Genomic DNA, 13,237 nt, shown 5'->3' with positions numbered 1-13,237 from the left:
CTCTTTTTCTTCGCATTGTAAATCGTCTAGAAAGAGAAACACGCAGCGAGGGGAGGGAGAGAGAGAAAAAAAGAGAGTGTGTCTGTGCAGTCAGGCCTGGTAGTGATAGACCAGCAGCAGTGAGAAAATTCACAGGCATTGCTGTTTCTGTCACTCTATCATAATTTCCTGGTCGTCGCAATTGATTTGATTGTTTTGAAATGAGTCGTTTAGGGTTTAAATCCCTGGTTTATCATGGAGAGGTATGTTTGGGAGAACTGGATGTTATTCCGGTGACGGAAAAGGGTTTCTTGTTCCCAAACAACGAGATTCGCATCTATCATATCTCTCAACAAAGTGAGCGATGTCCTCCTCTTTCAATTCTCCAAACAATCTCTCCATTTTCCGTCCGTTGCAAACTCGAATCGTCTTCTCCTATGGAACAGTCTCATTTGATCAATCTCCATGCCTCTTGCTTCCACGAAGTCAAGGTCTATTGTTTTTCTTTTAATTTCTTTGATTTGTTTTGCCTAATTTTACAGCTTAATTGACTCATTTAGTTAAAATTTTTGTCCTTAATCTTAGTTTGAGTTAAGAAGGGGAGAAGTGAGAATGCGGTGATCTTGACTTTTTTTTTTTTGTTATAGACGGCAGTGGTTTTGATTGGAGATGAAGAGATTCATTTAGTGGCAATGCCAAGCAAGCAAAAGAAGTTTCCATGTTTTTGGTGCTTTGCGGTTCCTGTAGGTCTGTATGATTCGTGTTTACGGATGCTCAACATGCGGTGTCTTTCTATTGTGTTTGATCTTGATGAGACACTTATTGTTGCGAACACGATGAAGTTGTTTGAGGATAGGATTGAGACTCTTAGGGGTTGGGTTGGACGGGAGCAAGATCCGATGAGGGTATCTGGAATGAATGCGGAGATGAAGAGGTATATTGATGATCGGTTGCTTCTGAAGCAGTATATAGAGAATGATGTTGTTATGGATAATGGAAAGATGTACAAGGTTCAACTGGAGGACGTTTTGCGATCATCGGATGGCCATGAGAGAGTTGTTAGACCTGTGATTAGATTGCCAGAGAAAAATATTGTTCTAACTCGCATCAATCCAGAGGTATGATGTGCTTGATGTTGTTTGTTTCTTCCAGTTTTATTACTTTTATTAATTTGTTTCGTGCAATTCTCTACTTGTTATTTTTTATGATATATATTAAAAGTGTGTTCTAATAGAGAGTATTTGATGTCAACTGGGCGGAAAAGAGTATATTTGCAATTTGATTACCTCATTTGGAACTATTAATACTATTACACGCTAGTATGATTTATGAGAGTTTTTCCTTGAGCTATGAGAAGATCAAAACAAGTGCAATTGTTTTCATATTATTTTCTTTCATCTTAATGATTTCATTGGTTCCAATATATCATAACACCTGTGTGTTATTTAGGTTCAAAAGCCTTTTGTTTCCAATACAAAAATGGATGTATTTGCATATTCTCGTTTGATATTTACATATTTTGATTATATGCTTCATAGCTGTTAAAATTAGACTTTTGTTTAGAGAGTTCTCAATTTTCATTTAATAATCCTTGATTTTGGCTAAATTTGGACCATCATTCTTTTGGATCAGTTTGACCTTACTTGTGTGCTTCCTTGAAAGTTTTTTGCTTGGAAGGTTCCATACTTATACTTCTTAAGGCACTTAATTTTACTTTTTATCTGGCATTTCTGTGTTGGTTTTCTTGCAATATAGTAGGAGAGTGACTTCTCCTTACTTTGTCATCAGCCATGCATTCTGATTCGCAAGACAATAAAAATTTTCTTGTGATTACTGGTAACTTTTTTTTTTTTGTGTAGATTCGTGATACGAGTGTGCTTGTGAGATTAAGGCCGGCATGGGAAGATTTGAGAAGTTACTTAACAGCAAAGGGACGCAAACGGTTTGAAGTTTATGTTTGTACGATGGCTGAAAGAGATTATGCCTTAGAAATGTGGAGGCTTCTTGACCCGGAGGCTCACTTGATAGCTTCAAAGCAACTCTCAGACCGTGTAGTTTGTGTTAAATCAGGCAAGTATAGGATCATTGCTATATTGAAGATATTTTGATTTCTGATTTTGCTTTGAACTTTGTGCATCTTCAATTACCTTTGAAATTTGTAAAATTTTATTGTGAATTATGTTCTGGTGCATCTGGCATATATGTTTGTTTAGTCTCTAGTTTCAAATATGAAAGGGATGGTTCAAAGCCAAAGTTGACGAAGGTTTTCTAAATTGAAGTGGCACAGCTCATAAACAACCTGCAGTGTGTTGTGTTTTCAGTTGTCATGTCAGCCACCTTGCCTTTTACTAATGACCAATAAGAATACCTTTTACTGTAGCAGGCTCCAAGAAATCTTTATTGAATGTCTTCCAAGATGGCATGTGCCATCCAAAAATGGCAATGGTAATAGATGACCGGCTAAAAGTGTGGGAAGACATGGATCAACCTCGAGTTCATGTGGTTCCTGCATTCACTCCTTATTATGCTCCTCAAGCAGAGGTACTAAAAAATATCCATGTGAACTTATTTGTTAAATTTTGTTCCTTTTTCTCATGTTACCTTCCAAGTAAAATCTTTATTAGGCTCTCTATTCTCTAGACAGCGAACGCCGTTCCAGTCCTATGTGTGGCAAGAAATGTTGCATGTAATGTCAGAGGTTGTTTTTTCAAGTAAGAGATGCTAAAATTATACATATGAAGTACTTTTAAGTTACTGTTATTGCATGAGGATTATTTATAACTGCATTGTGACATGTTATGTTTACAGAGAGTTTGATGAGATCTTAATACGAAGAATATCTGAAGTCTTTTATGAAGATGAGGTGAAAAGCTTACCTCCTACTCCTGATGTGAGCAACTACATGATGACAGAGGTATTTGAATTGAGATATTGATTTCTTCAAGCAACATTCTGATCATATTCTTAAATTATCAAACAATCATTTTCATGAATTACAGGATAGTGGTTTTGTACCCAATGGCAATAACATTGCTCCTTTTAGTGAAGGAATGAGTGGCATTGAAGCTGAACGAAGATTGCATCAATCGGTAAGTCTTAAAAAATCATGTTGAAAGAGATTTATGAACCTGATCTGAATTGGTTGAGAGAAACTCCTGCTTGCCTTCACCTCTGTAATACAAGGTTCATTCTGGGTACTGCATGTGCTTCTAACAAATGAGAGCAAAGCAATATTAAACATGTGTGCCTACGAGCAACATGTTTTCTGTTTCTCCGGTCGTTTGGCATGTAATAGAACCTGATAATTTTTCTCAGCTCTGTGCTTAAATATGTTAAACCTTTCAGGATGGCAAGACTGTCATGGAATCGGCCCCACATTCTATTACAAACAGTGCTGAATTGAGAACTGAAATCTCCCAGCCTCACGTGGCAGCAAGTCCAAATGTTGCTGGACCAACCCTATCAGCCACACTCTTGCCTTCTCAAAGTATGGAGTTCAGTTGGTCTTGATTTTATTTCTGCTTATCTGTATCATTATAGTACTTAAACTTACATTCCATAATTTAAACCTCTTTATTTCAGAACCTAGTTTACTTGGTGCTCCTGTTAGACGAGATTTAAGGAATCAAAATTCTGGTCAGCCCCCTCTTCTTTCCAGAATACCTGCAGCAATACCATTATCCTCTCTACAGCCACAGGGAGGCTGGCTGGTGGAAGAAGATACTAGCAGAGCACAATCAAACAATCAACCTTCAGCAACTGCTCAAGAATTGGATTCTTTAAAATCTGATAAGCTGAGAGGACTGCAGAATGCACTTGCTCATGGTGCATCAGCCACTGCTCCTACCAGTCTAGTCTCACATGCTTCAGAATTGAAGGCTGAAGAGGTTTGTCTGAAGTTAATTTAAATTTGTATTTTGAAGCTCTTGCTATTTTTCAATGCATAGGGATCATTTCTAGCATCAGAAACTGAGGAAGAACTTCACTTAATTGCAGGCAATTGCTGGAAATGACATGCATAAACAAATTGTTCCTGCTGGAGGTAAGCCATCAAGCATATGAATTTTTTAGTGCTATAATAGTTTGAAGTGCAAAGTGATGGAGTGCTTGCTTTGTGTTGAACCATCAGGCGTGCTCAGTATATGTAGATATGTATGCAAATCCATCTTTTAATCATATATAGCTACAACTTTCAAACCTTACTTAATGGTTCAGGATTGATTGATCTAACATCGAAATATAGGAGCCTTTTGAGAGACAATACAAGTCTCATAACAAAAAAAATAATCAAACTTGTGGATGTATCATTATATAACATATTTAGAAGCAATGATGAGCCCACTGGTTGCTGCAGTGGGTATGAAGGCCATCCTCATCCATATAATTTTTTTTCTGCAGAGGCTGGCATGTCTCAGAATCATGTGTCCTCTAGTAGCAGAGAGTTCCAAGCTGAAGCTGGGAAACTCAATCTGTTACCATCCCACTTGTCTATTGGAGTGCTGCAAGAAATTGGACGGAGATGCAGATCCAAGGTACTGATTGGTTCTGGGCTTCATCATGGTTGCCTCGCCTCTTTATTTCTATGGATCATTTATCGTCTGCTGATGTGCAGGTGGAGTTCAAATCCGTTGTAAGCACCAGTAAGGATTTGCAATTCTCTGTCGAGGTCAGTTAAAATTTCTTCTCTGCCTACCCTCATGTTTTCTGGTTCTCGATACTCTTTGAATAATTCACAAAAAGTTCATGAGCTTTGTAATTTTATGTTGTTGCAATCATCTGAGATCTTCAAGGACATAAATTTTTGGTACTGTAATTGGAGTTGAATAAATACTTGAAATTTGTTACCAAGTTATGTTTGCCAATTTTCTGTACTTCTCCCATTCATTTCTTTCTTGCAATTTTGTTTTCATCAGAAAAATCTTAGATAGATATGATAATATAAATGCAATGGTGTATCCATGTTGGAAGTAGTGGAGTGAGGTCCCCTTGAGTTTTGAAGAAAATTTGTTTGTGGGTTACAAAATGAAGTGTTTTGCACTGTTCTTATGAAGTTGACCTCAGTGAGATTATTGTGAAGGGTATTTTGTATTTCTAGTTTAAAAACGTTCTTCCAGCCTTGTGAAAGTAGTGTGGTTCACTCTTTTGCTTCTGCTTTTAACTTTTTGTATTTCTAGTTTAAAAACATTCTTCCAGCCTTGTGGAAGTAGCGTGGTTCACTCTTTTACTTCTGCTTTTAACTTTTTCCCCTTTTACAGTTTTACTCAGCTGACAGTAACTTCTCCCACTGCTTTGTTGATTTTGTATTAAAACCCGAGTTGCTTTTTTTCTTTACTAAAAAGGTTTTTCTCCCACCCTAAAACTCTCTTTGTTAGTCATATACTATTGGCTGTTGTTTTATCCATGTTTTGTGAATTGTGACAGTAAATTACTATGTGATTTGAGTGTCCCAATTGAAAACATTCCTGGCGCAACAGACCTGTTTCTTGTTGTGGATGAGTCGAATGATGATCATACATATGTGATGATGAGAGGATTACCTTATGATTAGTGCTAGCTTTAAGCTTATATTTTGGGTAAACTATTTTTTAGCCCATCCAGACTTTTGTAAAATTAGACTTTGGTGCTTGAGCTTTTGAAGTTAAGGCAGTACTTATTTTTTGGCTGAAAAACTTGACTTCAGAGGGATCTATGTTTTACGTCAAAACCTTAATGGGATAGAGGCTTCCCTGATCAATGATTCAGTGTATCTATCTTTGATCATCTCTTCACTAGAGAAAATTCCACTTCATTTTCTTCTCCTGTCTCTGCTTTTCATTTATAACTCCCTATCAACTCTTGGAAATTTATAAATGCCTCCTACAATTGAGATTAACAAGAGCTGCTGAATTGGTCATTCCTTTTTAAAGGCCCCTTTGAATAGAAAATTGAGAGGATGAAAACTTGCATCAAACCTTCGGGGCTATTGTGTGGGTTTTAGTAGCTCTGTGGCTAAAGTCCACTTTTACTAACACCTCTGATGAGTAATGCTATACATACAAACAATTATACAAAGTTTTTACACAACCTGATGCAGAAATTGCTCTTTCAATGCTAATCAATCATTTAATATTTCAGGGATCTACATTTGACCACTTATCATTTGACATATTAGTTTGCATGAACATTTCTTCCTACAACAAAACAATCTCTTCTTTTTGTGTACTTATCTTTTCCTTTTAGCTTGTAGCAATATCATGCTGCTTTTGGACTCCAACAGACTCATTTTGCTGACTTAAATGATTTAGGTTTTGTTCACCGGTGAAAAGATAGGTGTTGGAATGGGTAAAACACGGAAGGATGCACAACAGCAAGCAGCTGAGAATGCACTTCTCAGCTTGGCAGGTAAATTTATTCTCTAGCTCATTTCTCTCTCATAATTCTATGTTTGAGATTTTTTTTTTTTGTAATTTTTTTACTCCTTTTCTTTTGTGCAATGTTGATGAATGTGGAGTTAAATATTTGCATGGTCTAGGTTAGTTGTGTGTGAACTCGTCATTAAATGGTAAGCACGTAAACATTGATTATTTCTATAGTCAAAGAATTTATGTTATGTGATAGGTATGCATATTCATATTGGTTGCCAATGGATATGTTAACTGGGTTTAACATAAATTAGATAGGTGCAAGACTTATTATTGTTATCTCAGCATCTCCTTCACTAGATGATCATGAATACTGACCCATATGTTTTATAAGAAGGTGCTGAATGTATTTATTGTTCTCAGAAAAATACGCAGCATATGTTTCACCCCATTCTGGTGCTGTGGATGGTGATTTTGATAAGCTTTCTATTGGGGACGAGAATGGATTTGTATGGGACATTACCAGTCCTGAATCAAGTGATCTGGTACGAGAAGATGGTTCAGCTAAAGAACGTCCTTCTGAGGTGCGGATATTTTTATGATGCTTTCAGTACTTGATTTGATTCCTTTGTTCAAAAACATAGGTGATGCTTGGATAAGGGTATGTTGGCAAGAAATTTCCATATTGGGTAGTAGTTATCTGAACAGAAACTACTCCCTTTTGGATTTTGCATTGCACCAAGATGTGGGAGCTAAAACAGTGAAAAGGAAAGCTGGCTTCATGTTCGCCACTGTGGCCTTAACCAGGCTCCAGTTATTCCTGTTTAAGAGGTAAGACTTGGTGGTCAGGCCCATTATCCAAGTACTCCCATGTAGTTGAATCAGCCATTCCGTTCAGAGTTGGTTTACCATTTTATTGTTCTTTTCAATGGGAGTGCCTTTTTACTTCTTTATCTTCCATAATTTTGGAGGCACAATTATTTATTTTAGAATTTGCAAACTTCTCATGTCCCCATTTTATCACTAGTCTTTGTTAGTTTCAAACACACCTCTCTCATAGTCTTCGCTGCTTTGGATTTTTTTTGGCGCCAAACTGACTGTGAACTTGAAGGACTAAATATTTTTTAAATGTATCACAGATTTTCAAGTTTGTTAAATGCATTTTCACTTTTGAGATTATCAGAATGGCATAAAACGCCATAAGAACTCCATTTCTAAGACTATACATTGTCTGTATGCCTAATGTGCATCTATTGTATTGTTGGAAAATGATTTGCAGGTTGCTGATGCTGAGCTTGTGAATACATCCAATATGGTAAATCAGCAAAAGCAGAAACGTGCCAACTCCCCTAGGTAATGTCAAAAGGGCTTCTTCCTTGTATAGCTAATAAATTATAAATTGACATCATAATAGCGCAGAGGGAGCAGTTTAGACATTTTTTTTTCAGTTAGTGTTTGAGGAATGGGATTAGCGTGACTGGCAATTGTGCTCACCAACTACTCTATTTGAATCAAAAGCTCTGTTTTTCAGTTAGTTGAATTTCATTTTTATTGAGTCATGAAGTGGATTTATTTGAACATGTGGAATTCAATGGGTTCTCTATAATGGTGAATTCGGTTCTTTGTGGGCATCTTAGGGGGTTTGCTTAATCAGGTTGTTTGGGAGTCATGATGCTTATGCTAAGTCATACATATGCATTGGTCTTGCTTTTCGTTCTTCCTAGAAGGATAATCCATTGAGGGTCCTCCAAGTGACGTTGTGTTTGAAGGATCCTTGTTGGCCTTGTCCTTGGATTTTTCACACGTGACATCCATATGCACTCCTTGCTGAGCCTTTTTGCCCTGCCTTTCCTTATTCTGTACCTTATTGTGGTATTTCTGTATGCTTTCTTATACTGTATCGACATGGCATGTGCTTTTTTGAATGTCATTCCAACCTATGGAAATGAGATTCATTTGGAATTATAAACTTAAGCTACTTTCTGGGCTGCAAGCTGGAAGGAAATAGGAGGGCATGGTGCTTCTTTTCTGGGTTATTTGGTAGTGTCATGACATTTTTGTGCCTTTGTTTGTGATCTCTCATAATCTGTTATCAGATTTTTGTAGAGCATGAATTTTTCCCGGCACGTTGCTCTGCTCTGCTCTTTGGTTTGGTGTGTATGCATTGACATAATCTGGTCCATTTGCATTCTTGTCATGGAAAATTATGGTGTGTCTAGTCTGGAGATGCTTTAAACAATGGTAGCTTGATAGCTTCCTACTTCAGTTGTTAATTGTGTAATAATTTTCTGAACTAATCATGCCTTCCTGATATGGTTTGATTTATCTTTCCAGATCACCGCCATCTATACCAAGTAAACGGTCAAAAGAAGAACTGTGTGGTTCACAAAGTCTACCCTTTCGGCAATCCAAGAATGAGAGTCACGTATGATAAAAGCCAAGATATTGGGAAAATGATGAATGATTCGAAGGTTTTTTCTTTTTGAATCTAAAATTATGCATCTGAATCTTGCTCTTCTGGAAAGATAGGCACATTGTTATCCTCCTCTGGCTCCCTCCTTTTTGATTTTTGGGGGATGACAAGGGCAGAGCTTGGCTTAAAACGCACATGGTGCTGTTCTGGCTGAATCTTCTCCTCCAGTCCCCACTTGTTACAGTAACTCTTCTTGTTAGTTGCTTTAGCATAAATGTGGTTTCTAGTTTTAGGTGGCCACCAATTCTTTCGCTTCCAGCACCGTTCTTATAAAATAATTCAGCGCTCTGTCAATTGTAAATACTTTTGATTATTTCTATGGTGGCAATTGCATATTTTTTAAAGCGTTATCCAATGACTAATTTTTTGTTTAGCAGTACAAGATGAACACAGCTGTTGCCTATACGGACTGGTCTGTCAATCTTGAGAGAGAATATGTTCTTGGTGCGGGCTTGTTGCCCTCTGTAGTAACGCAATGCCATCCTCACCGAGCAGATACTGTCTCGTCTTAAAGCCTGAAATTTGAAGGGGCTAGAGGCCGTTGAAAGATCCTAATCAGCATGTCGAACGGTCCTTGCTGGGAGAATCAGCAGTACCAAATCTTTTAGAACCTAATAATCTATTTCCAGAACTGTGAGGCATGTGACTAAGATGCGGAAGTTCCTATGTGGAATTGTGGTGGTCAGGCAGATGGATCTCGGGGGCACAGCTTTTGGCTGGAAGCTTGGAGCCTCGTCCGATACAAAAATATGCTTGCATATGGAGCTATTCAGCTTGGGGATTGATCCACCAATTGTTTGGGCATGGAGCTATCCAGTGAGCAGGCCTCGATCTTATTACAAAAAATAAAAAAAAATACGAAGCTCCCCTCGACGTACGCTTATTTTTGCTTGGTTTCGATTGTAGAAATTCGAGATTTTGATTGCAGACCAGACGTTACGTCATTGGTAACAGAGCAAACATTGTTTCCAGTGCATTGTCATATGGCTATGATTGTGCTTCTCAGCCGCCCCCCCCCCCAAACAATACACAATTAATTGAAAAATAACTACTGCAAATGGGAGGAGGGACGAGTTCCAGAATCACCGTTGACTTCTTGCTCTCGAGGTTACCTGCTGTTTTAATCTTCTTACCAAGTAGGAAGTTTTGGCCAATTGCTGTAACTTCAGAAAGTTGTGTTTTCCACCATCACACAAGGAACCACCATCAATTGGTGCGCAGGATAATTGTCTCATGGAACCCTAATTATAATTTCTATGATTGCACAGGGAATCAGGCTTTAAAGGTAAATCTCCCTTCGAATATACTTACCATCATCTGGGCTGCAGTGAAGAGTTGTACTAAAACAACATGTAATTGTTATTGTTTGTGGTGGGAATAACAGACAGTACAGGAATATTTAGCACTGCTTTCACACATTTCTTCAACCTGCAGCATTCAGGAGAAAATAACTGCGTCTTCCTTGCAAAACCACCATTGTTATCATCTCTATGTCACACATGATAAAGAATAAGCTGTCACTGTGTACATATTGCATTATAAAACAATAAAAGAACAAAACTTGAGCAATCTAGTGGAATAGATTACAGCAACATCATGGCTTGGTCACAATCGTCTATACACACAACTGCAATTGTCTGGCTGCCCAGGCCACTTCAAAAATGTAGGGCAACTAGGTAGCACAGAATCAGGCATAGAATAAATTGTTTCTCTGCTTTCTTGATGCTACAGCAACCCTAAACTGGTTAGCAGCTTCTGTATCCAGTGCAGGTCATTTTGAACAACACAGTTTCTTACAAACTCTTGCTTCTTTTCTTCTTTGGCCCATGGCTTATATACGAGTTCATGGCTGTGCTGCTCCTCATCATCAAGCCCTTTGATTGATTCTTCTCGATGTGGATTGTCATCAACATCAAACTTTACTTCTTTCGCCAGTGGTTTGTGTATGATCTCATTGCCGTGCGGCTCCTCATCGTTGAACCCATCCATTGTTTCTCCTCGAAGTGGTTCATCACCGACTTCACGCTTCTCATCGAACTGAATATTATTAGGACTCGGACACAAATTTAATACAGAATGGAACAGGAATCATGGAAATGGAGCCTTTATTTCATTTAAAGTAAAATTGGTAGCAGAAACGAAATGTAAGGAGAGACACAAGATGTACTACTATACATTAATCAGGCAGTTACCTCTGGCAAATTGTGATCCTTTTCACCAACTCCAACAGAGGCATCAGAGGCACGGCATCCCTCACCTTCACTGTCAATAGCTGCTTCACTTGGTATCCCTGTTGCTGCAGACAAGCCAGTAACCAGAACAACATCTCCTCCATGAGTAACCAGACTTCCTTGGACATCAGAGCTTGCTGAGTTTATGGCTGTTGGAACATCATCATTTCTGACAACATCCTCTCTAATCACTGTACTCTTGCTTGATGTAGTTCTCTGTTCTTCCTCCTGGTGACTGGTTCTCTTTTCACCTAACACTGCATTGCTAACATTCACATTCACAGCAGAAGCCCCCTCTGAGTCACTGATGTTATCTGCTACAATAGAAAGAGGTTTCTCTTGCACAGGAGAAATGTTATCTGCTACAATAGCTAGAGGTTTCTCTTGCACAGGAGAAATGTTATCTGCTACAATAGCTTGAGGTTTCTCTTGCTCAGGAGAAATGTTATCAGCAACAATTGCTTTCTTGCAAGTCACTGGCGATGGTTTCTTTTCTGGGTTAGAACTCACATCCACGGTAACTGCTCCATTGCTCATATCAGAAACCAGCTCTTCCTTTTGACAAGTCAAGTTCTCGGCAACAATCAGCGATTCTGGGTTGACAGCAGGTTCCTCACTCCCATTAGCAGATGGTTCTTCCTCTGTTATCTTCTGCAATGCAGCATCTTCCCAATCTTCCCAAACTACGATGGTATTACTGGTTTCCCACGTTTGGAGAATTCGATCAGGACCCGGTTGCCAGAAAATCTTCTCAGCAATTCCTTTTAGTATGAACTTGAACTGGATGGATTTTCCAACTGGTATATCCTATATAAACAGCAGAGGCATCAGCAAAAGTAACAACATTTAATAGATTGTTTAGTAGTTTCTGCTTACCATCTCAACAGTCCAAAGATGCCCATCTGACCAGTTCAATGGTATTCCACTTTCAGGATCCCATAATCCCAACAAAGGATCATCTCCTACTATGGTAAATTGCTCTCCAAAGGAGCACTCCTTCCGTAGCTGGAATTTGACATGAACTGTCTTTGATTCATCTGCACTCAGAGATAAGCATGTCTTGTTGAGACCAAGGATTGACGAAAAGATCTCAAGGTCTAAACAAGAAAAGAATTACTCACTTGTTTCTTGGTTTTGAGCATCTTCAGCCTCCAAGTCTACCTAAAGGAAGAAATTAAAACCAGTTCAGATCAAAAAACTGATTTCAAGTATACCTACAACAAATCCTCACCCCATTAGCACCTTATAACGTCATCCATCAAAATTTCCTTGGAGAGAAAAATAAACACAAGTAAAGGTCATAGAGATGTGTTTTAAGCATAATTTCTATATTCTTTGATATAATTCTTCTCAAGGACTCTGTTTTCTCTTTTAAAAAATTCTCAAGAAAAAAAGAAAAAAGAAAAACCCTGAGTCAATGATTCATGAGTATTTTTGGAGAATTAGGAAACCTGAAACTTGAATACTGTGATATACACAGAGCGAGAGAGAAGTTAAAGAAAAGATTACATGCCTGGGACTCAGGTGAGAAAGAAGAAGAACCACGAATTGGACAGATGGGCTTATGTTTCACACATAGCCAATGCAAGAAGCCAACACTATGAACAAGCTTCTTTGATGGCAAAATACTAACTTCATGTCTCAATTCTCTAGAAGAGAAAACGGGTCTGTTGTCTCCTTTTTTGTCAAGGATGATATTTGAACAAGAACTTGTTAGGGTTTTCATTACTTGATAATAACAGCAGTCCAGTTGCTGCTGCAGGCTGCAGCCGCAGAGACCAGAGCAATAATGGTGGGGAGGATTTGCTTGTTTTGTTCTGTTTCTGTTGATTATGAAGTAATCTGATACAGGTGGTTATGGTGATAATGGTGGTGGGGCCTCTCGAGAGGATAAATGAATATGGAGGCCTGCCATGTGTGGGAGAGTTAAATCTGCCACTCACTCAACCTGAGAATCTAAGCCTCTCGAAATTGCCTCCTAAGATAAATTATAGTTGTGGATTTTAAATTTCAGTCGGTGCTCACGGCTTTCAACCGAATCCTTAATTTCAGACAATAATAACATTGTTAATTCAATTATATATTAAAAAAGGGTTCAATGTGGTCTCCTAAATCCTAATTTCCTTGCAGTGATGGAGGTATTGTACGTTCTAGGTTCCGTTTGTTTGTATGATTGTGTAGCCATAGATATTTTATTTTAATTATATATTTAA

The 13,237-nt window shown here is 38.2% G+C and overlaps 2 protein-coding genes across 3 annotated transcripts; one reads left to right on the top strand and one right to left on the bottom strand.

Annotated features, from left to right (window-relative positions):
- Positions 1-9,137, top strand: LOC118037456 (RNA polymerase II C-terminal domain phosphatase-like 2). 2 transcript variants are annotated; one of them, XR_004685603.2, is made up of 17 exons: positions 1-470; positions 627-1,097; positions 1,839-2,049; positions 2,363-2,520; positions 2,620-2,690; positions 2,788-2,893; positions 2,979-3,068; positions 3,325-3,466; positions 3,562-3,866; positions 3,976-4,021; positions 4,378-4,511; positions 4,592-4,645; positions 6,264-6,360; positions 6,744-6,865; positions 6,965-7,151; positions 7,600-7,673; positions 8,655-8,719. XR_004685603.2 is itself a non-coding variant. In XM_035043439.2 (16 exons), exons 1-16 carry the CDS (start codon positions 201-203, stop codon positions 8,749-8,751), a joined length of 2,487 nt encoding a protein of 828 aa, XP_034899330.1. In that variant the 5' UTR covers positions 1-200; the 3' UTR covers positions 8,752-9,137. The 2 variants fall into 2 exon arrangements, 1 of the variants encoding a protein (XP_034899330.1); XM_035043439.2 differs by lacking the exon at positions 6,965-7,151 and having other exon boundaries at positions 6,744-6,904; positions 8,655-9,137.
- A 1,114-nt stretch (positions 9,138-10,251) lies between these two features.
- On the bottom strand, positions 10,252-12,974 carry LOC118037458 (uncharacterized). The gene is made up of 5 exons (XM_073405089.1): positions 12,534-12,974; positions 12,146-12,181; positions 11,901-12,061; positions 10,986-11,831; positions 10,252-10,830 (listed from the first exon to the last, which is right to left on the bottom strand). Exons 1-5 carry the CDS (start codon positions 12,748-12,750, stop codon positions 10,519-10,521), a joined length of 1,572 nt encoding a protein of 523 aa, XP_073261190.1. The 5' UTR covers positions 12,751-12,974; the 3' UTR covers positions 10,252-10,518.
- Positions 12,975-13,237: the final 263 nt, after the last annotated feature.

The sequence above is a fragment of the Populus alba genome, chromosome 16 (assembly GCF_005239225.2).
Source record: "Populus alba chromosome 16, ASM523922v2, whole genome shotgun sequence".
In the NCBI taxonomy this organism is placed as follows: Eukaryota; Viridiplantae; Streptophyta; class Magnoliopsida; order Malpighiales; family Salicaceae; genus Populus; species Populus alba.
This window is presented reverse-complemented; position numbering and strand designations above follow the sequence as displayed.

Coding starts and splice junctions, on each gene's coding strand:
- LOC118037456 (XM_035043439.2), top strand. CDS start 201: ATGAGTCGTTTAGGGTTTAAATCCCTGGTTTATCATGGAGAGGTATGT. Junction 2,050..2,362: donor TGTAGTTTGTGTTAAATCAG/GCAAGTATAGGA, acceptor TTACTGTAGCAG/GCTCCAAGAAATCTTTATTG. Junction 3,467..3,561: donor CACACTCTTGCCTTCTCAAA/GTATGGAGTTCA, acceptor TCTTTATTTCAG/AACCTAGTTTACTTGGTGCT.
- LOC118037458 (XM_073405089.1), bottom strand. CDS start 12,750: ATGAAAACCCTAACAAGTTCTTGTTCAAATATCATCCTTGACAAAAAA. Junction 12,182..12,533: donor CTCACCTGAGTCCCAGGCAT/GTAATCTTTTCT, acceptor TCCTTTAGGTAG/ACTTGGAGGCTGAAGATGCT. Junction 12,062..12,145: donor TGCTCAAAACCAAGAAACAA/GTGAGTAATTCT, acceptor CTCTGAGTGCAG/ATGAATCAAAGACAGTTCAT.